The 21620-nt window shown below is 41.2% G+C and overlaps 2 protein-coding genes across 2 annotated transcripts; both read left to right on the forward strand.

Moving 5' to 3' along the window:
* The first annotated feature begins 286 nt into the window (after positions 1-286).
* On the forward strand, positions 287-17240 carry LOC143031954 (uncharacterized). Its single transcript, XM_076196344.1, has 3 exons — positions 287-4125; positions 5668-5766; positions 14507-17240. The coding sequence occupies exon 3, from the start codon at positions 14627-14629 to the stop codon at positions 15776-15778; it is 1152 nt and encodes a 383-aa protein (XP_076052459.1). The 5' UTR covers positions 287-4125; positions 5668-5766; positions 14507-14626; the 3' UTR covers positions 15779-17240.
* Positions 10328-14118, forward strand: LOC143031952 (uncharacterized). Its single transcript, XM_076196341.1, has 2 exons — positions 10328-13857; positions 13969-14118. Exon 1 carries the CDS (start codon positions 10336-10338, stop codon positions 13468-13470), a length of 3135 nt encoding a protein of 1044 aa, XP_076052456.1. The 5' UTR covers positions 10328-10335; the 3' UTR covers positions 13471-13857; positions 13969-14118.
* Positions 17241-21620: the final 4380 nt, after the last annotated feature.

The raw sequence follows: 21620 nt of genomic DNA on the forward strand, positions 1-21620 counted from the left end.
GTGGCGCCTCTGGTGGTGTTTGACCTACCTATAAGGGAGATACGAATTTTTAAATTATTTTTTATCCCGAATTTTTGGCTAGATTTAACCATAACATTAGGTTAGAATTAAAGGTGGTGATTTGTAAAGATTTTGGTAAAGAAATGCACATAAACTCTATACCACTGGTCCAATTTTATTAAATTTGGAATGCATGATCTTTATGGGTCAATAAATTACCAAATTTGCCTTTTCATGGCAACTATTTAGATACGGGCGCATCCGCTCATGGTGCCATGATTGCAATCTTTTGCGTCCTGCTTAGATAAGTATGCCTCAGTTTGAATGCTTGCATCGTTCAGTGCATGCACAGGGTATTCAAATTATCTTGTTGTGCAGGTGTATGCCCAATTCTTGAAATGCAAAAACTTTTTCACCTATTTTAACGGAAGTTTGGTTATCAACCTCGGCATAATAGTTTTCCGAGTAAAAATATTAAGGTAAGGCATCAATAACCAATATAAATTAAAGAACTATGTTTTTTAACCTATTTTCTCCTGGAAATGAGAAGCTTAAGATCGTTGGTTAATCGACATTTGAGGGCTTCATGGCAGTACATGTAGGCATATAGTCACGCGTGAAACCATGCGCGGTGCCGCTATCACCATCTTTTGTGCCCTGTTGAATTTTGATTTTGTTTGGCTTAGTTTGAATGCTTGGAGCGTTCAGCACATCGGTAGGGTATTGAAATTATTTTGTTGTTAATCAAGTGTATGCCCAGTTCTTCAAAACTTTGTTGATTCTTACCAATTTCAATGCAATTTTTGATATTAGCCTTGGCAAGTTAGTTTTCTGAGTAAAAATGTAAAAGCAAGAAACTAAATGATATAACATTTAATGTAATAATGTTGTTTATTAGTCTCTATTCTACTGGATAAAAGCAACTTTGAAATTATTGGAAAGTGCAGCTGTCTAATCTAAAGAATCTTGAAGCTTAGATGCCTACCTGACATATCGTTGCCATGGCGATGTGGTGGGCGTTGGTAAGAACGGTGGTAAGAGGAAAGTCCTGCATTGTTTTTGACATGCTCAGGATATTTGTTGACCCATAAAAACTTCACTTGCCAAGTTGCATGTCAGTTGGGCCAGCGGTTTGGATTTTATTGATTATTTCTAAATTGACAACAGTTGCCATGGCAACATGATAGATGTTAGTATGAACAGTATAAAAGGAAGGTCCTGCATTGTTTTTAACATGCTGAGTAGATTTGTTGACCCACAAAACCTTCACATGTCAAGTTGCATGTCAGTTGTGCCAGTGGTTTGGATTTTATTGATTATTTCTAAATTGACAACAGTTGCCATGGCAATATGATAGGTGTTAGTAGGAATGGTATAAGAAGGTCCTGCATTGTTAATGACATGCTCAGGTGATTTGTTGACCCATAAAACCTTGACATGTCAAGTTGCATGTCAGTTGGGCCAGTGGTTTGGATTTTATTGATTATTTCTAAATTGACAACAGTTGCCATGGGAACATGATAGATTTTAGTAACAATGGTATAAGAAGGTCTTGCAATGTTAATGACATGCTCAGGTGATTTGTTGACCCATAAAACCTTGACATGTCAAGTTGCATGTCAGTTGGGGCAGGGGTTTGGACTTAATTATTTCTAAATTGACAACAGTTGCTATGGGAACATGATAGATGTTAGTAAGAATGGTATAAGAAGGTCCTGCAATGTTAATGACATGCTCAGTTGACTTGTTGACCCCTAAAACTTTCACATGCCAAGTTGCATGTCAATTGGGCCACTGGTTTGGATCTTATTGATGATAATCTGAAAATTGACAACTTAATAGTTGCCATGAAAAGGCAAATATGGTATGATGGAGATGTCACACATTGTTTTTAACATGCTCATGTGATTTGTTGATCCATAAAACCCTAGTATTCTAGATTTCAATAAAATTGGACCAGTGGTTTGGAGTTTGTGTGTATTTCTTTACCAAAATCTTTACAAATTACCACCTTTAATTCTAACATTTTGTTATGGTAAAGTCTAGCCAAAAATGAGGAATTAGAGAAAAAAAATTATCTTCTTATTTTTCAAGCTATTTAAAAAATTTAAAAAACATTTTGTTTCTAATCAAATTCCCTTTCATATGCAACAATAATTTAAGGATTAAACAAAATTGAAAATTTTGTGTCCGTATCTACATTATACCAAATTCGCCTTATCATGGCAACTATTAAGTTTTCAATTAAGAGATGATCATCAGTCTAATCCAAACACCTGGCCCAATTGACATAGAACTTAGCATGTGAAGGTTTTATGGGTCAACAAATCATCTGAGCATGTCAAAATAATGCAGGACCTTCCTTTGATACTATTCTTACTAACATCTACCATGTTGCCATGGCAACTATTGTCAATTTAGAGATAATCATCCCTAAAATCCAAACCCCTGGCCCAACTGACATACAACTTGGCATGTGAAGATTTTGTGGGTCAAAAAATCATCTGAGCATATCATAAGCAATGTAGGACCTTCCTTTTTTTACTATTCTTACTAACACCTATAATGTTGTCATGGCAACGATTGTCAATTTAGAGGTAATCATCCATAAAATCCAAACCACTGGCCCAACTGACATACAACTTGGCATGTGAAGGTTTTATGGGTCAACAAATCATCTGAGCATGTCAAAAACAATGCAGGTCCTTCCATTGATACTATTCTTACACCTATTATGTTGTCATGGCAACTATTGTAAATTTAGAGATAATCATCCATAAAATCCAAACCCCTGGCCCAATTGACATACAACTTGGCATGTGAAGGTTGGGTCCTACTAATTGCTGTCTTCCACCGTCCTCCACCCCCAGATTTAATCAAAACAGTTTCTCATCTCCCTGCGTTTGAAAATGTCAGTCAGCATGAAAAGAAAAAAATAATCAAAGACTTGGTGCAAAACTGATGCCATTTCCCTTGAAGGATAGCGCAAGCTTAACAGTCAAGACGGCCCCAGGCAAGTCAAAACTGCCTCGCCTTCATTGGCGTGGTTAAAACGGCATTGCTCTATTATTAATTAAGTCTTTTTACTTTCAAAGGAGTTATTTTGTTTAATCATGTTATCTATAATCATGACAATCTGAATAAACAGCCTTATTTCAACAGCTCATATCTGTTATCATCATGAAACCAAGAGGAAAATTTAAGTCTAGCCTCTAGACCTCTACAAGTCTTGAGACTTCTCATGGTCATGAACATGGTCAATGACATGGAATACTGACCATATTATTAATACTTATTTCATGTACTTGCTATCATAGCCATAGTCAGCTATGTAATAGGTATAGCATAGCCTGTCCAACTTGAAATTCATACCATAACAATGTAAGTATTATTTGCAAACAACACCCTCTACGACTACTACACCTAGTATCCCTGACATGTCATGCGTTACCAAACACATCTAATACCAGAGAACATGCCTACATGTTGACAATTTAGGCACAGCTGTATTATTAGCAATGATCTTAAAATTCTTTTCATTTTAGGGAGAAAATAGGCTAAAAACAACAAATATTACATTTAAATGTTCATATATAAGTGCCTTGTATTTAAATTTTTATTATAAAAACTAATTTGCAACAGCAAATAGCCAAATTTGCATTTTTTTTTAAATGGGTATACACTTGCAGAACAGCAAGACAATTTGATAATTCTATGCATGCGCTGAATGCTACAAGCATTCTTATTGACGCCTACTCATTGAACAGGTTGCAAAATGATGGCAGCATAAACATTACATCCGCGATGGTGGCGACGATCTCAAATTGCTCATTTTTGAGAGGACAAAGGCTAAAAAATATGAATATATCATTGAAATATTTAAATATAGATGCCTTACCTTTAGATTTTCACTTAAAATGGTGATTTTTTTTTTGCTTTTGAAGAATTGGGCATACACTTGCAGAACAACAAGACAATTTGTATATCATGCGAATGCACTGAATGCTCCAAATATTCAAACTAAGCCAAACAAAATCCAAGTGGCCACAAAAGATGGTTATGTAAACAGTACATGCGCGATGGTGGTGCCATGCGTGGATTTGCGTACCTACATTCTGAGCAGAGGTAAACGTGTGGGCATTTATCAGTATGTTTGTCAGTCTCGCAGTTGTAATTGCCCATATTATTGGTTAGCTTTTATAATTCTGAGTATTTTGAGTCCCACATATAAGTAATGAAAATTAATATTAATGTCAGCAGCGATTTAAAAAATAATAGGTAACTAGACTGAGAAGCATCTTTATAATAATAGTGTATCCTATTTACATTGTTCTTATACACAGTAAATCTAAAGATAAGCATATCTAAATGATATAGCAATAGAAAATTAAATATTGATTTTGTGAATACCATATTTTTATACCATAAAAAAAAGATGCTGATTAAAATTTCACCTAATGAAAATGAGGGTTGTGTCTACTCAGTCCCTTGGGATGATTACAGCAACACTCCAAGAATAAGGAAAGACAGTATTCCAAATAGTATTGAAGAGGTCTAAATGGAATAATCCCTATTAGACAAGTCAAGTAAGAAGGCATATGGGATGTCATCAAACCTGGTGACAGATCACTGCACTCTAATAGAGTCATATATAGTTCTGAGATAGAAAAAGGAACATTATAAGCTTCACATTTGGTGGAGGCAAAGTTAATTCAGCAATATTCTAAATGCCATTGATGATGTGCCATAGGTGAGTTAGAATCTTCCTTGGTAACACTAGCAAAGATCTACAGATATGCCAGTAACCACTTTGGGGTCAGCCATCATCTAACATCAGATAATACAGTAGGGATATATACATATACCAACAGCTTTTTCCCCCTTACAACTGAGGTAGCCAAAATACAAAGGCATAAAATCCACTCCCACCCATTCCATCCCCACACACTCCACTCCCATCAACCCCTCTCTCTCCTTCTTATCTTGGCTCCTCCGAGATGACGGGTCATCCCTGCATCTTGCCCACTGCCCTGGGTCAGAAGCAGTGTCACAAGATACAGCTTCATTAACTTGGCAACCCCACACTCTGTTACCTCATGCAGAAAAAGAGCAGATGGGGAGAAATCCCTTCAGGTTGTATTAAATAATTTTTTCAAATAATTTTTCACACACCCTCACCTCCCATCCCCCATCCACTCCCCCACAGCATCATCCATACACAACCATTCTCCATTCACCCCTACCTTCTGTCCTCTTCTATCCTTCCTCAACTGATATTCCCCTCTTTCCTAATGCCCCTTTTACCTCATCAAACCATCTCATCCTTGGTTGCCCCCTCAAGTTTACTCCTACCTCTGCTTTCCACACATCTTTTACTAATCTTTCTTCACTCATTCTTTCCAACCAGTGCACCAGACATAAATACTGTCAATAGTACCTTTGTCTGTACTGTTATTATATTCTTATATAAAGTGTTGATATGGGAAGCGTCCATTTGAGAAACATTGATGTGGGAAATGCTCAAATGAGACCAAAGCTCACAGGTCATCCAACTTTACATTGTTTAATGCTAATAGGCAGGGATATCTAAACTGAGATAATACTGATATCAAATAAAGGTTTCACAAAGAGAATAAAGATTTTTTTCTTCTTTTCTTCTTTTGCTAGTATTGTCACACAGATGTCACAACCAGTAAGGGAGATGTCACAGGCTTCCTTTGATAGCAGTTCCTGCCTGAGTATGCCATGATTCTTGAGATTGTTTCAGTAAGTATATCTGATAGTTTTTTCTATTAGACAAACAGGAATTTTATTAAATGTGACAAGAAAATATAGAAAGTACCTCTACAATTTCTTAGATCAATCTTATTTATTATGATTTGCTAAGATGACAACATAGGTACACCTCTTTCCAATGAGTCTGAAATGATGTAACATGCATAAATTATTAAAGTCAGATGAGTGAAATTAAAAGAATAGACCTTCCTAGAGAAGATCATGTTTAGATTCAGGTCTTGTGCCGTTACGAGAGGTAACGGGGCTTTTTTATATGTCCGTGTATCCCCATGTTTACATATCTTTTTGTCGTAAGGCTCGTTTCCCCTCGGAAGAGGTTTCCAAGTTTGTTTTTCGTCATGTTTAATTTAAGTATGCTGCGAGCAGAAGCTTCGTCTGCTTAAGAATACTATCATTGTAAGTTGTCTGCAAGCTGTGCTGCAAGATAGCATCTCATTATTTGTACGATGTTCACTTAAAGAATTAGACTTAAGAAGGTGTGTAAGAACCGGTTACTGTGGGTCACCTCTAGGCGCCAGTCTTGGTCCGATCTAGAAAGATGTACACACCCCACGCCTAACCAAACCATGTAAGTCTTAAAACTCTTTGTATTTGAGGTTTAGAGTATTCTAGTGCATAGTTTGTAATACCCTCTTCTAGTGTAGCCTTTAGCCTATAGTAATTATAGTACTTTTTACAGTTTTTCATCAAAACCAACGTATTATCGAACGATGGATCAGATCTGCATTAAATACGCATCAAATATCCCCGTGATTCTATAACCTTCAGTCCCAAGTCTGTCTACGTCACGGACGCTATGATGTTGAATACCTATTTCATCTCCGGAGTCCCAGTCGATTCCGGCATAATGAAAAAATGGTTCGATAGAAACGAACAGATGAAGAAAGCATAGGAATGAGGTGTTGGCCAGACCACGCCCTGTACGCCGTTGCCACGTCTAGATTCCCCTCGTCGTCACCACATGAACTTGATGTGTCGCCTTCCTGGCATAAGTTTACGTGTGTGCGCTTGGTTTTGTAGCGCAAGTAAAAGTGTAGTGTAGCGCAAGCCAAAGTGTAGTGATCGTATCGGCGCGCGAGTGTGATGTGGCAGTCTTAGTGATCGTATCGGCGCGCGAGTGTGATGTGGCAACAACGTATGGTTGCCAAGCCCCAACAGTGTTTACATAACACCACGTCGCAGTTAAGCATGTGTTTTTCCTTTGAAGGCAAGCTACCTTGCCTAAATCCTGTCATATGTTAATATAAGCATGCGACTAATGTGCATTTTTAGATTGAACCAAATGTAGGGTTTAATCTGTTGTCTACCTCAATAGTCGTATAGTTAGGAGTGTGGTAACGTACTCCGTGGTTTTCGATTAAGTTCGAGTTTTCCTTGTCTTCTTTATCATATTACTGTCTTGTCTCTCACTGTTTCTCTCACTTGGCAATATGTCTTCCAACCACAGTATAGATGAAGGACCCGTCTCTGGTAGGGTCAGAGTCCTCACGGCTGAAGGGCAAGAGGCTTTTCAGAGAGCGTCTGATCAGCATGAAGAGAGGGTAAAGGCGAGTAGAGAAGGAGTACAAGCCTTATTGGAAGAACCGAATCATGGTCCTTGGTTGTATGAGGCCCACGCTGTGTACCAGGATACTGTAAAAAGGTACCTGGAATTCTTAATGCGTGAACGTACTCCAGAAAGTCTGGCTCGTGCTGCATCAGTGAAGCACGAAGACAGGGATTTTCAGGCATCTTTTCGTCAGGTAATCAGTAACTATGCTTCCTCTTCCTCAGTTGAAGTCACGGAAGAGGAACACCACACTGAACCGTTTTTACAAGATGACCCGAAGTCCAGTCAAGTTCCTTTATCCCTCGTCGACCACTCTGAGCGTTGTATGCCCCCTTCCATGAAGGGCAGTTCAAGAAGGTCGGTTAGGTCAGGTCGTTCCAGTAGCACCAGTGTTAGTGTTGCAAGGAAGCAACGAGCCAAGGTGGAGACCGCTCGTATCAGAGTTAAGTTTGCCGAACAGGAGGGTCAGCTTATGAAAGAGCAGGCTGAAATGCAGGCCAAGTTCAAACTTATGACACAGCAAAAGGAGTTGGAAGAAGCCGAAGCCGAACTTAGGCACTTAGGACCCGACGATGATTGGGAAACATGCAGTGACTGGGACCAATTAAAAGGTACAGTCGCTACCCGCACCCAACTATATGTGGAGCAACAGGGTGGTATAGTCGATGTTTCCGCTAGTCAGAAGGATCTGGTAGGCTTGAATCCTGAAAGCCCTGTTTTCAAGCCCTGTTCTGATTTCAGAGTTAACTCACAGCCTGCTAACAATGTTCCATTCAGTTTTGAACCTCGTATCGAAAAGGTAAAGGTGAGGTCTGTGCAACCTGCGCAGCAACCTGTTGCTAACCATGTTTCTTATGTGTCACCACCTGTAGTAAAACCTCCTCGGAGTGCATCTCCTAGGTTGGGGACAACCTCCAATTCTGCCGATTTGAGCAAGTTCTTCTTGCGGAAGGATTTACTTCTTAGCAGGCTGTCTACGTTTGATGATACTGCGGAAGACTATGCTGTTTGGAAAGAGAGTTTCAAGGAAGTCGTGCAAGAGTTAGGCACCTCATGTAAGGAGGAAATAGACCTGTTAGTTAAGTACCTAGGTCCTGAGTCTAAAGAATGGGCCCGTACAACTAGAAACTCAAATGCCAAGAATCCAAACCTGGCGTGCAGTAGAATTTGGGAGCGCTTGGATGACAGGTTTGCTGCCCCTTCGATCATTGAGACTTCAATTAAAAAGAAGCTCGCCAACTTCTCTAGGATTTCACCTAGAGACACCTTAAGGTTATACGACCTGTGTGACATTCTGTATCAGATAGAAGCCTTGAAGGCTAACCCTGTATACAGTACACTGTTTGCATATTATGACGCCTCGTCAGGCATCAATCCCATTGTCGCAAAACTTCCACCCTGTATACAGAAAGCGTGGACTGGCAGAGCCATGAACTACAAGACTGCTCACGGTGTGCCGTACCCACCTTTCTCCTTCTTCATTGAGTTTGTGAAGGAGATGGCAAGGGTCGAGAATGATCCATGTTTCTCTTATCAAAGCCTTGGAGCCGATGGTTTTGTGAAACCAGAGAAGCCACCTCCCTCTAAGTTTCCTCAAGTACGTGTGAAGAAGACTGACACCATGTTGTCCAGTGGCAGTAAGTCGACCATGGGCGCTGACAGGTCTGTTGGCGCCGCTAGTCCTACCGAGCAAAGAAAGGCAGAAAAGGGAGATTTTTGCGTCTACCATGATGCCTACGTACACCATTTGGATTTCTGCAGGGCTTTTCGCACCATGTCAGTGAGCGAGAGGAAGGTTTTCTTAAACGATAAAGGAGTGTGCAACAGATGTTGCAAAGGTAACCATCCTCCTTCCAGCTGCAAAGAGAGAACTTTCTGCAAACTCTGTAAGGCCCATACTCATGTGACTGCCTTACATCACGATGAACCCAGGTCGAAGAGGAGTTCGACTCAAGCGGTTACACAGCATGGAAGGGAGGTTGCTCAAGATAAAACACCTCGCTCCCCTGTAGTCAATCAAGTGCCGCTTCCAAATGTTCTTACCCCCATAGTAAAGACTCAGGGAGGGGAGGATGCTGCGGTCAATTCCAAATGTACCTTGATATGCAGTAACCCCACTTCCACGAGTAAGTCCTGCGCCAAGACCTTCTTGGTAAAGGTCTATCCTGAAAGTAAGCCAGAGCTCGGAGTGTGGTGTTATGCCATCCTAGACGATCAGTGCAATTGCTCTTTAGCAAGGTCTGAGTTTTTCGATTTGTTTGACAAGCTGAGCAAACGGGTTTCATATCGTCTAGCTACCTGTGCAGGTGTAACAGGCGCTTCTGGGCGCACCACCAAAAATTACACCATCGTGTCTTGGCATAACTCACAAGAGGTACATATCCCTCAGTTAGTGGAATGCGACAGCATTCCCAATGTAAGAGAAGAGATACCCACCCCCGCCATAGCTCGTGGTTATCCCCATCTGTCCGATCTGGCCGAATGTATTCCACCTCTGGTTCCTGAAGCTGAGATTCTACTCATCATTGGTCGAGATGTGCCTTCAGCTCATTACATTTTTGACCAGAGAATTGGACCTGTCAATGCCCCTCTAGCTCAACAGACCAGTCTGGGTTGGGCAATCATTGGGGAAGTGTGTCTCCATGGCACTTGTAGGCCTCCTGTCATTAGCAGTTTCAAAACATCCTTTGTACATGATAGACGTCCCTCTATAGTCGCACCATGTGGTAACCAGATTCATGTTTCTGAAGTAAAGGATGATTTGTTCAAGGTAACCAAAGATGATGACAAAGCCGCCCTGTCGATTGAAGACAGGAAGTTCTTGGATGTTATGAACTCAGAGTTCCGCAAGGATCAAAGTGGTCATTGGGTCGCGCCACTGCCTTTCCGTCCCAATGTTGTAGCCACCAGTAATAATAGAGACTTTGTGTGGCACCGCACACTGTCTCTCCATCGTAGCCTCAGCACAAAGCCGGAAAAAACGTCAGCATATGATGGCCTTCATGCAAAAGATGTTAGATCGTGGGCATGCTGAGGTTGCACCACCATTGAAGTCTGATCAGAAGTGCTGGTATCTTCCATTGTTTGGGGTGTACCACCCTAAGAAACCTGACAAGATCAGGGTTGTGTTCGACTCTTCTGCCAAATCCAGAGAGTTCTCCCTAAATGATATGCTGATGTCAGGTCCTGATATGACAAACAGTATTCTCGGGATTCTTCTACGTTTCCGTCAGGAAGCTGTAGCAGTGGCAGCTGATGTAGAACAGATGTTCTATAATTTCAAAGTGAAGACTGAGCAAAGAGATTATCTCAGATTCTTCTGGTACAAGAATAATGACCCTGATGAAAGGTTGATTGAGTATAGAATGACTGTTCACGTTTTTGGGAACACGCCATCTCCCGCCATTGCCACCTATGGCTTGCGTAAGTCTGTAGAAGATGCCTCTCCTGAAGTTCGCTATTTCATAGAGAACAATTTCTACGTGGATGATGGGTTAGCATCTCTGCCAGATGCGGAGACTGCTTACAAGTTAATCCAAGACTCTAAGTCAGCACTTCAAGAAGGAGGACGCCTGCGCTTGCACAAGATCACTTCCAACAGTAAGGAAGTGCTGGAAAAGTTTGCCACCAGTGAGCTGGCTGATAACCTTCAGGAGCTGAACCTAACTTCTGACTCTATGCCTATGCAGTCTAGCCTGGGCCTCTTATGGGACATCCAAAGAGACGTTTTCGTCTATAAGTTCATGGATTCAGACAAGCCTTCGACAAAAAGAGGGATACTGTCTGTTGTAAATAGTCTGTTTGACCCCATGGGATTCTTAGCCCCAGTAATAATAGTGGGAAAACTACTCCTAAGAGAGATAACCAATCTAAAGTGTGGTTGGGATGAACCCATACCAGCTAAGATCCATACCAAATGGTCCAGATGGCTAACGTCCTTAAGGGACCTCAAGGATATAAGCATCAATCGTCAGTTTGCTAGTATTTCTTTGTCTCAAGCTCACAGGATAGAGCTTCATACCTTTTCAGATGCTTCCAGAGTAGCAGTAGGAGCTGTATCATATCTTAAGGTTTTCAGTGATACCAAAAGCTACCAGGTGTGTTTTGTGAGGGGACAAGCTAAAGTAGCTCCCAACCATGGTCATACTATTCCCAGGTTAGAGTTGTGTGCTGCAGTGATGGCAGTTAATCTCAGCAATTCCATCTCGGATTGCTTGGACAAACCCTTAGACGCAAGGCATTTCTATTCTGACAGCATGATTGTCTTGGGCTATATTCATAATGAAAGGCGTAGATTTCAGGTCTACGTGAGTAACAGAGTAGACCGCATTAGGTCGTCCACCGAACCTAACCAATGGCATTATGTACCTACAGATTGTAATCCAGCAGACCTGGCTACCCGTGGTCTTGAAATAACCAACCTAAATCAGAGTGATTGGTTGTCAGGTCCCTCAAGCTTATTTGAGGATGTTGTATCCACCAGTGGAAGTTTTCCTCTTGTAAGCCCTGAGACAGATAAAGAAGTAAAGGTATCAGACTACACAATTGAGTCTGAACCCCTTGTTAGTGCAAACAAAAGCAATGTAGAGCCTGCAATTGCGTCATTAGCTCAGAGGTTCTCTAATTTCTCCTGTTGGAGGAGACTTGTAAGAGCGGTAGCTCTCCTTAAGCATATAGCCCGTTCTTTCAAACAAGGTAACAAGTGTTGTTCAGGTTGGCATATATGCAACAAACATAAGTCACCCGATCAACTAGAAGATGCAGCTGATTTCATTGTTCAGACATACCAAAAGGATTATTTCTCGTCTGCCATGACTAAATTGCAAGGTGAAGTTTGTTTACCTCCTTCCAGTCCCATTGCATCTCTGTCTCCTTATTTAGACCAGAAGGGCCTACTTCGTGTAGGAGGCAGGTTGAGTCAAGGCAGTGATGTACTTGGTATGCTTGCAAGGCCTATTATTATTCCAAAGGAATCCCACTTAGGCTTGTTGTTGATCCGTCACTACCATGAGACAGTGCACCACCAAGGGAGAGTGATTACAGAAGGAGCCGTCCGTACAGGTGGTTTCTGGATTTTGGGAGGGAAACGTACCATTTCTAAGGTCATTTCCAAATGCGTCACCTGTAAAAGGGTAAGAGGTAAGGTGTGTGTTCAGAAGATGGGAGACTTACCCGTCGATAGACTTACTCCCAATCCGCCATTTTCCTATGTAGGAGTTGACCTTTTTGGCCCCTGGCATATAAAAACTCGGCGCACTAGAAGTTCCTTCCTCGAAAGTAAAAGATGGGGCGTTCTGTTCACCTGTCTTGTTTCCAGAGCTATCCACATAGAGACTGTAGAAGAATTGAGTACTTCTTCCTTCATTAATGCCTTAAAGAGATTCATTTGTATTCGTGGCCCAGTTAAGATGATGCGTTCTGACAGAGGCACGAACTTTGTAGGTGCTGTCAAAGCACTGAACTTGCTTGCCATTACCGATGAAGGTGGTGATGTCAATAGTTTCTTGTCAAGTCAAGGTTGCACTTGGTTGTTTAACCCTCCTCATGCTTCTCACATGGGTGGAGCATGGGAGCGTATGGTGGGGATAGTCCGCAACATCATGAATGTGATACTGACTAACCATCACCCCAAGGCATTAACACATGAGGTGTTAGTAACCTTCTTTGCAGAAGTATGTAAGATCGTGAATTCCAGACCTTTAGTTCCTGTTTCCTCGGACCCTAGTAGTCCTTTCATTTTGTCTCCGTCCATCCTTCTCACTCAGAAAACTGATATTCCTGTAACTCTTCCTGAAGAGATAGATATTAAGGCAGTATACAAATCTCAATGGAAGCATGTCCATCACCTTGCTGAGGAATTCTGGAAGAGATGGAAGAAAGAGTATCTTTCCTCTTTACAACCCAGAAGAAAGTGGGTCAATTCCTCTCCAAATGTAAAGGTGGATGATGTAGTGTTGGTAAAAAATCAAGAGTGTCCCCAAGGACAGTGGCCCTTGGGTATTGTAAACAAAGTATTCCCTGGCAAGGATGATTTAGTCAGGAAGGTCCAAGTAAGAGTTGTGGTAAACAACAAAGCCCATGAATATGTAAGACCCATTTCTGAGCTTGTGTTGCTAGGTCAATAGTTTTGGTAATTTTTCCCCCTAGAAAATTAGGAAGGGAGTGTGCCGTTACGAGAGGTAACGGGGCTTTTTTATATGTCCGTGTATCCCCATGTTTACATATCTTTTTGTCGTAAGGCTCGTTTCCCCTCGGAAGAGGTTTCCAAGTTTGTTTTTCGTCATGTTTAATTTAAGTATGCTGCGAGCAGAAGCTTCGTCTGCTTAAGAATACTATCATTGTAAGTTGTCTGCAAGCTGTGCTGCAAGATAGCATCTCATTATTTGTACGATGTTCACTTAAAGAATTAGACTTAAGAAGGTGTGTAAGAACCGGTTACTGTGGGTCACCTCTAGGCGCCAGTCTTGGTCCGATCTAGAAAGATGTACACACCCCACGCCTAACCAAACCATGTAAGTCTTAAAACTCTTTGTATTTGAGGTTTAGAGTATTCTAGTGCATAGTTTGTAATACCCTCTTCTAGTGTAGCCTTTAGCCTATAGTAATTATAGTACTTTTTACAGTTTTTCATCAAAATCAACGTATTATCGAACGATGGATCAGATCTGCATTAAATACGCATCAAATATCCCCGTGATTCTATAACCTTCAGTCCCAAGTCTGTCTACGTCACGGACGCTATGATGTTGAATACCTATTTCATCTCCGGAGTCCCAGTCGATTCCGGCACAGGTCTTGTGAGCCCAGATGTGGAATGTTATGGAGTTTTATTAAAATATGACTGCTGTGGTCAGCAGGGCCATGACCCACTTCCAAATCATGTGACATGATGAAAAAGCTAGAGCAAAATTTGAGTCGTTCTGGTCGTAGGGTGAGTATGCACGGTATTGGATGATTTCCAGCACATTTGTAATGAAAAAAGTAGGATACAATATATCATAGCACCATATCTGTTGGTGTTTGTCCCTATTTTATGTTAGCAGATGACATATACAAAGCATCTGAGTATGAAATGGTTTGTGTAGGAAACATCCATGATCCTATTACAGTGTATTACACAATTTCAAAGAGTTGTCAGTCTTATAATTACATTTTTTCTAGGATGAGAGTAATTGTCACCATCTTTGGAAGAGCTATCCGTGGAGTCCACAAGTGTCATCTGATGATGAGGATCTGGTGTGACACCTATGGCACAGTTATATCACAAGACATTGTCGTGCAATGACCCACACAGGAGAGAAGCCATTCCAGTGTGACCTGTGCAATTCTGCTTTCTCAAAAAAGAGTTCTCTCACACAGCATATGAGGACCCACACAGGTGAGAGGCCTTTCCAATGCGACCTGTGTGACTCTGCTTTCTCACAAAAGGGCTCTCTTACACTGCATATGAGGACCCACACAGGAGAGAAGCCTTACCAGTGTGACTTTTGTGATTCTGCTTTTTCACAAAAGGATAGTCTCACAAAGCATATGAGGACCCACACAGGTGAGAAGCCTTTCCAATGTGGCCTGTGCGATAAAGCCTTCAAAGAAAAGGGTCACCTCATAAATCATGTGATGACCCACACAGGAGAGAAGCCGTTCCAGTGTGACCTGTGCAATTCTGCTTTCTCACAAAAGAGTTCTCTCACACAGCATATGAGGACCCACACAGGAGAGAAGCCTTTCCAATGTGACCTGTGCGGCTCTGCTTTCTCACATAAGAGTTCTCTCACACAGCATATGAGAACCCACACAGGAGAGAAGCCTTTCCAATGTGACCTGTGTGACTCAGCTTTCACAAAAAAGGGTCATCTCACACAGCATATGAGGACCCACACAGGAGAGAAGCCTTTCCAATGTGACTTTTGTGATTCTGCTTTCTCACAAAAGGATAATCTCACAAAGCATATGAGGACCCACACAGGATTGAAGCCTTTCCAATGTGGTGTGTGTGATAAAGCCTTTACACAAAAGTGTCACCTCATAAGTCATGTGATGACCCACACAGGTGAGAAGCCTTTCCAGTGTGACCTGTGCAAATCTGCTTTCTCACAAAAGAGTTCTCTCACACAGCATATGAGGACCCACACAGGAGAGAAGCCTTTCCAGTGTGACCTGTGTGACTCTGCTTTCCCACAAAGGAGCTCTCTCACACAGCATATGAGGACCCACACAGGAGAGAAGCCATTCCTGTGCAACCTGTGCAATTCTGCTTTCTCAAAAAAGTGTAATCTCACACAGCATATGAGAACCCACACTGGAAATAAGCCTTTCCAGTGTGACTTTTGTGATTCTGCTTTCTCAAAAAAGGTTTCTCTCACACAACATATGAGGCCCCACAAGGAGAGAAGCCTTTCCAGTGTGACGTGTGCAACTTTTCTCTCTCACTAACGGGTAATTTCGCACATCATATAAGGACCTACACAGGAGAGAAACCATTCCAGTGTGACTTATGTAATGAAAAATGTTCCCTCCAAGTTTGGCTTGATTGCTGAATATTCGATGCTTTTTTTTTTTTTTTTATCAGTGGAGTTTCTTACAAAGACCTACTGTTCAGGAATAACATAAGCCAAGAAGGTACTGATGAAATAAGTGTACAAAAAGAGCCTGCAGAAATATTAAGATAAAAGTGCAACACTGAAACAAAGCCAAAGCAAAAATCAGAATTGATAAATATGATAAAGGAAAAGTGAGACATTGAAAAGGCCTATCCCAAATTTCTACATGATTTTACTTAGAGGTAAGCAAAGGAAAACCGTGTTTGATAAATATTGGACGTAGACATGGTTAGTAGTCTTTAATCTGTAGTCATTTGTAAATCTACAAAAGGGTAGTAAAACATTCTTCAAATAACATAATTGCAAACAACTGATGCACCATGTCAAATTCAAAAGAAGCAAAGGATGTTAGGTGGAAACGAACTGCTAGCTGCTAGTGAATGGCAGGATGAAATAATGAAAGCTGCTACACCCATTATATGACAGATTCCCAGAGGATGAAATACAAAACTGGTCAGTGTTTGATACCTCCTCTGTTTCACATTGTGATTTCTCATTTGGTAGTGAACATGCTCATATCATGATTTTTCTGGATGAAGCTACAGAGGTAAATAATTGAATGATTTTAAATTTTCTGTGTAGGAAAAAATGAAATCCAAAATTATATTAGATTACAAATGGTGGTGTTTGCTCTTCAGAGTGAACAGTTCTCTGACAAAGTTTATGGATATTAGAGGATCCTTTCTTGCACCCAGTGTGGACTAGGAGCAAGGATTTAGTCCAGTGAATAAAATACAATGAAATTAACATGGAACCATTGAGGAGAATGCCATTTGGATATGCTTGTGAGAGTGAAAAGCTACAAATTGTATGGAAATTCAGTTTAGTGTTTGAATGCGAAAGAGAGAAGACACAAGGAGTTGAAAGCTAGAACTAAAGTTGAGAATTGATAATGGTACAGTGGTACTTCTATTTATGGGATTAATCCGTTCTGTATGCCTCCATGTAAATAGAAATTAACATAAATGGAAACTCTATTTCCCATTAAAATCAGTGTTAATTCAGTCCGTTCCCGACTTCGATAAAGTCTACTTTTTTCCTCTGATATGATGAAGCCTGTCACCAAACGGACATAGATATAATTATGATGTTCCTGCAACATTAATGCCAAAAAATCAATGTTAAAGACCAGGGCTGTGGAGTCAGAACACAAAATCTCTGACTCCGACTCCTCTATTTTTGGCACCACTGACTCCGACTCCTCTTCATGTAATTAAATGATTATGGCCTATATATTTCATAAAGCCTCTACAACACACATACACTCCAATCTTGAGTAGACTTATATCATTATAACTGGTTTATATGAAAGAATAAATATATATGTTATAGTGTGGCTTTCCTGTGTTTGACCTCTTCATTAATACTTTACAGATGAAGTAGAGACAAAAACTTTTAAAGGATATTGAAGAAAATTCAGTGGAAAAAATCTATAATGTAATACATTTGGCATAAGTGATAAATACATTAAAAAATCCTGTACTTTATAACAAAGGTTAAAATATAAGCTTTGTAAAGAATATACAAACCTAATAATAAAAAGAAATATAATGGAAGTTTTTTTACATATATAGTTTTGCAAATACAAAATAGAAAATGAAAATACTTTATAAAAAGTTTAGGCAAATTTCTTGAAAGGAAACAGTAAATATAGAGAAAATAAACCTCATTGTTACGAGTACGGTACAAGGTCAAGTGTTACAGCTGAACATGTATGATAGATACTTAAAGGTATATGTATCATACATACTTTTTGGGTATGTGTTTTCATACTTTCTTTTGTCTCAATGTACTGAAATTACTGACACAAGTACCTCTTGGTTTCATACTGGTATTGGTATGCGATTATTGCGATGGACATTACTCTGGTTCTGGAATCGATCTTGTCAATACGAGTACAAAACGATACAGCTGAACATGTTTGAAACGTGAAACATTTTTCCAACTTTAAATATCCTTATTTCAATAATTCATTGTTAAAAAGTATAGAGGGGAAAGGAAAGAACAGAGTATTATTGCGTTAGTCTACAGTTGAAATCATAATCATCCTACTGTTTGGCAACACAGCAGTTGGAGAAACCACCAAATTGATGGAGTGATGGAAACAATGCATATGGAACTTGACAGGAATATTACAGCTCCCGTGACTGTGTCAACATAAGGTGTAAAATTGAGGTGTTTAATTTATTCAAGTAATACTTTGAATGTTTATCGGTCTATATATAAATTTGAAAGCCAGTGTTCCATAAGGACGTTTTGGGGTTTAGTGGAATGACCACGAAAATAAGACGATGAGATTTATTGCATCTTAAAAAATTATGTTTATATATATATATATATATATATATATATATATATATATATATATATATATATATATATATATATATATATAATCTGCTTATAAGGAGTGTGCACTGCATAACTCTACAGACTAAACGAAGGCCTTATAATCGTAGAGCTTCCTCCACATTACACAGGCCTCCTTCACCTCTTTGGTGTGGCCCTAAACACGATCGTCGTCTCCCTCTCTTGCTGTTCCAGGGCAAGTTCGATGACCTACTCCTGATGCAGTTTCTTCAGCTCCTCGGCGGTCAGTTCATCCTCGTGTTCTCCTACTAACTCCTCGACATCCCCATCCTCCCTCCATCCCCAGGCCCAGGTCCCTCCCTAGCGCAACGATATCCGAGATGACCGATGGACCAGCAGGCTCAAAGCCCTCGAAGTCCCACTCCCTGTCAAATGATGGCCAAAGATTCTTCCACGCAGCCTGTAGATTCCTGAAGGTAACCTGCTCCCAGTGCTAGATGTTGAAGTGGGACTTGCAAAATTCTCGCAGGATTAGGTCTGTGTCGGTGGTAGCGTTGAAGCAGTGTTCAAACAGAGCATGCATGTACAGCTTCTTGAAATTAGAAATGACCTGCCGGTCCATCGGTTGCAGAATGGAAGTGGTGTTCGGAGGCAGGACTTTAATTGTGATGAAATCCAGGTCTTGGGAAAAATGGGCCTGCATGTCGAGGAGATGTGCTGGGGCGTAATCCAGCAGCAGGAGGCACTTGAGTGGCAGTCTCCCCTGCAGAAACTTCTTGATCTCAGGGCCGCATGCCCCTCCTGGCCACTCCCGGCACAGCTGTCAGGTTGTCCACGCCTTCGGGTTGGAATGCCACATCACTGGAAGTCTGCTCTTCAGGACATTGCCCCTCTTGAATGCTCGTGGGATCTCTGAATGATACACTATGAGCGGCGTGATCTTGCAGTCGCCGCTCGCATTAACACACAGCATCACTGTAAGCCTGTCTTGCATAGACTTATGCCCCAGCAAAGCTTTCGCCTCAGCAGTAATGTAGGTGCTGTTAGGCATCCTCTTCCAAAAGAGCCCTGTTTCATCACAAATGCCTGCTGTGGTGGCAGGTAACCCTCACAACGCACCAGCTCCTCAATCTCCTTGACAAACGCCTCAGCTGCGTCCGTGTCCGCGCTTGCCGCCTCACCATGCCGTGTCACTCTATGGATGCCCGTACGTTGCCGAAACTTCTCAAACCACCCCCTACTGGCTGTAAAGGGCACTGAAGGTGGTGGAAGCTGGCCACTAGTACCAGTCTGTTGCCACTGCAGGTCAGCATACACTTGGCGAGCCCTTGAACAGATCATTGCCTCACTCAAGCTGTCTTACGCTGCTTCTGTATCCACACAAGCAATAACCTTTCCACCTCGTCCAACAATGCTGGCCCCTTAAGTGCTCACATACCTTATACCCTAGACACATTAGCTGACAGAATTTTATGTTCATTTGAAATAATGGTTCTCATTGTTGACCCAGGCATACCAAACTCTCACCAGTTTACACACGCATAAACCTTGAACAGCTTTGGCAATCACTTCCCTCTTTTTCTCAATCGTGATGCTGGTTTTCTTACGAGCACCAGCTTCAATAGGACTTCTCACCTGTTTTGGAGGAATCTTAAAGGCACAAACAGTACAATACCAAGGGGTAGGCGCCGAAAGAAGGACCAGTCGTACACACAACAAAGATGGTGGGAGGACCCACAACACAGCGTGTGATTGGAGACATCAGCAAGATGGCGGCGCAGGATTTCATTTTCGCGCAGTAATGGACACCAATGTGCCCACGTAAATATATACAGTGCTCGACAAGGAAGTACGAACGGTTAACGAGAAGGAGTGATGTGGAGAATGAATGAGTCATAAATCAATAAACAAAAGCTCATTTCGTACCCCTAATACTTTGATGAGTGTCCTTTGCGTGCAATGATCTCACGAAGGCGGTTTGGAATGGAAGTGGCGTACTTGGCAAGATGTGCAGGGGTTATACTAGCCCAGGATTGGCGAATGGCTGCCTCGAGCGTGGGCACAGAGCTCGTATCTTTACCCTGCAGGTCTTGTTTAATGTGGTTCCACGGGTTTTCTATTGGGTTTGTGTTAGGAGTATTGCCTGGCCAGTCTGCTATGTAAGGTATATGGCATACTTTTAGCCACTGAGCAACACTACGAGCAGTGTGGGCTGGGGCGTGATCTTGTTGAAAACTGTTAGCACCTGAGCTATTAAAAGAAAACTCCAGGTGGTCATTTAAGAGTTCATGATAAAGATATTGGTTCACTTTTACATTTTTCGGTAGTACAACAAGGCTCCCAAGTCCTCCTCCACTAAAACTTCCCCATTATTTCTCTTCCATTTTCCTCACTCATCACAGTCATTTTCTTAGCACTTCCCACTACAACTATCTTTCCCTCCCTATCCTCCTTCACATTTAGCAACTCCCTAAAATACTTTGCCCATCTTCCCCTTACTGCTTCTCTTCCATTATCATCTCTTCATCTGCACCTTTTACCTTTTCTTCTCTACTTGATTCGCCTCCTCTTCCTCTCATAATTTCTTTCCAAAACATCTTTTTATTACTTTCAAAAATTTCTGTCATACTCTCACCCCATTTCACATTTGCTCTCCTCTTTGCCTCCTGTACCCTGTGCTTTACTTCTCTTTTCTTTGTACCTCTCATATGACTCCCTCGTCCTATTTTGTAACAAATCTGTGAAAGCTCACTTTTTCTCTTCTACAGCCTTCTTTGTTTCCTCATCCACCATTAACTACCCTACCCTACCCTCTATTTCCTTCCGTCCTTCTTATTCCACACACCATCCTTGCACACTTTGTGATTCCCTCCTTGAATCATCCCCGTTCCTCCACTCCTAGCTCTACTCTATACTTCACTCCCTCCCACCCCTTTCTCAGCTTCTTGTACTCCATCTCCTTTTCCTTTCCATTTAAAGAGTTCACTCCAAGCACCTCTCTACCTTTTGTCCTTTTCCTCTTTCTCCATCTATCCTCCACTCTCAACTTACCTTCCACCAAAAAATTATCTGATATTCCCCCATTCTCTCCCCATGGCACATGTACATCCTTAACTCTTCCTGTTATACTCCTATCTACCACTACATAGTCCATTAACGCTCTATCTACCACCCTTCCATCCATCACCCTCTCCCATGTGTACTTATGCTTGACTTTCTTCTGAAACACTGTATTTGCTATCATCAACTCTCTAGACACATCACCATCAACTCTCCACTACGATTCTTTTTTTAATCCACATTTCCCAACCACTATGTCAAATGGTTCATTTCCTACCCTAGCATTAAGGTCTCCTAGTAGTATT

The sequence above is a fragment of the Oratosquilla oratoria genome, chromosome 12 (assembly GCF_046742065.1).
Source record: "Oratosquilla oratoria isolate Oo_2021 chromosome 12, ASM4674206v1, whole genome shotgun sequence".
NCBI lineage: Eukaryota > Metazoa > Arthropoda > Malacostraca > Stomatopoda > Squillidae > Oratosquilla > Oratosquilla oratoria.

Coding starts and splice junctions, on each gene's coding strand:
- LOC143031952 (XM_076196341.1), top strand. CDS start 10,336: ATGATGGCCTTCATGCAAAAGATGTTAGATCGTGGGCATGCTGAGGTT.
- LOC143031954 (XM_076196344.1), top strand. CDS start 14,627: ATGACCCACACAGGAGAGAAGCCATTCCAGTGTGACCTGTGCAATTCT.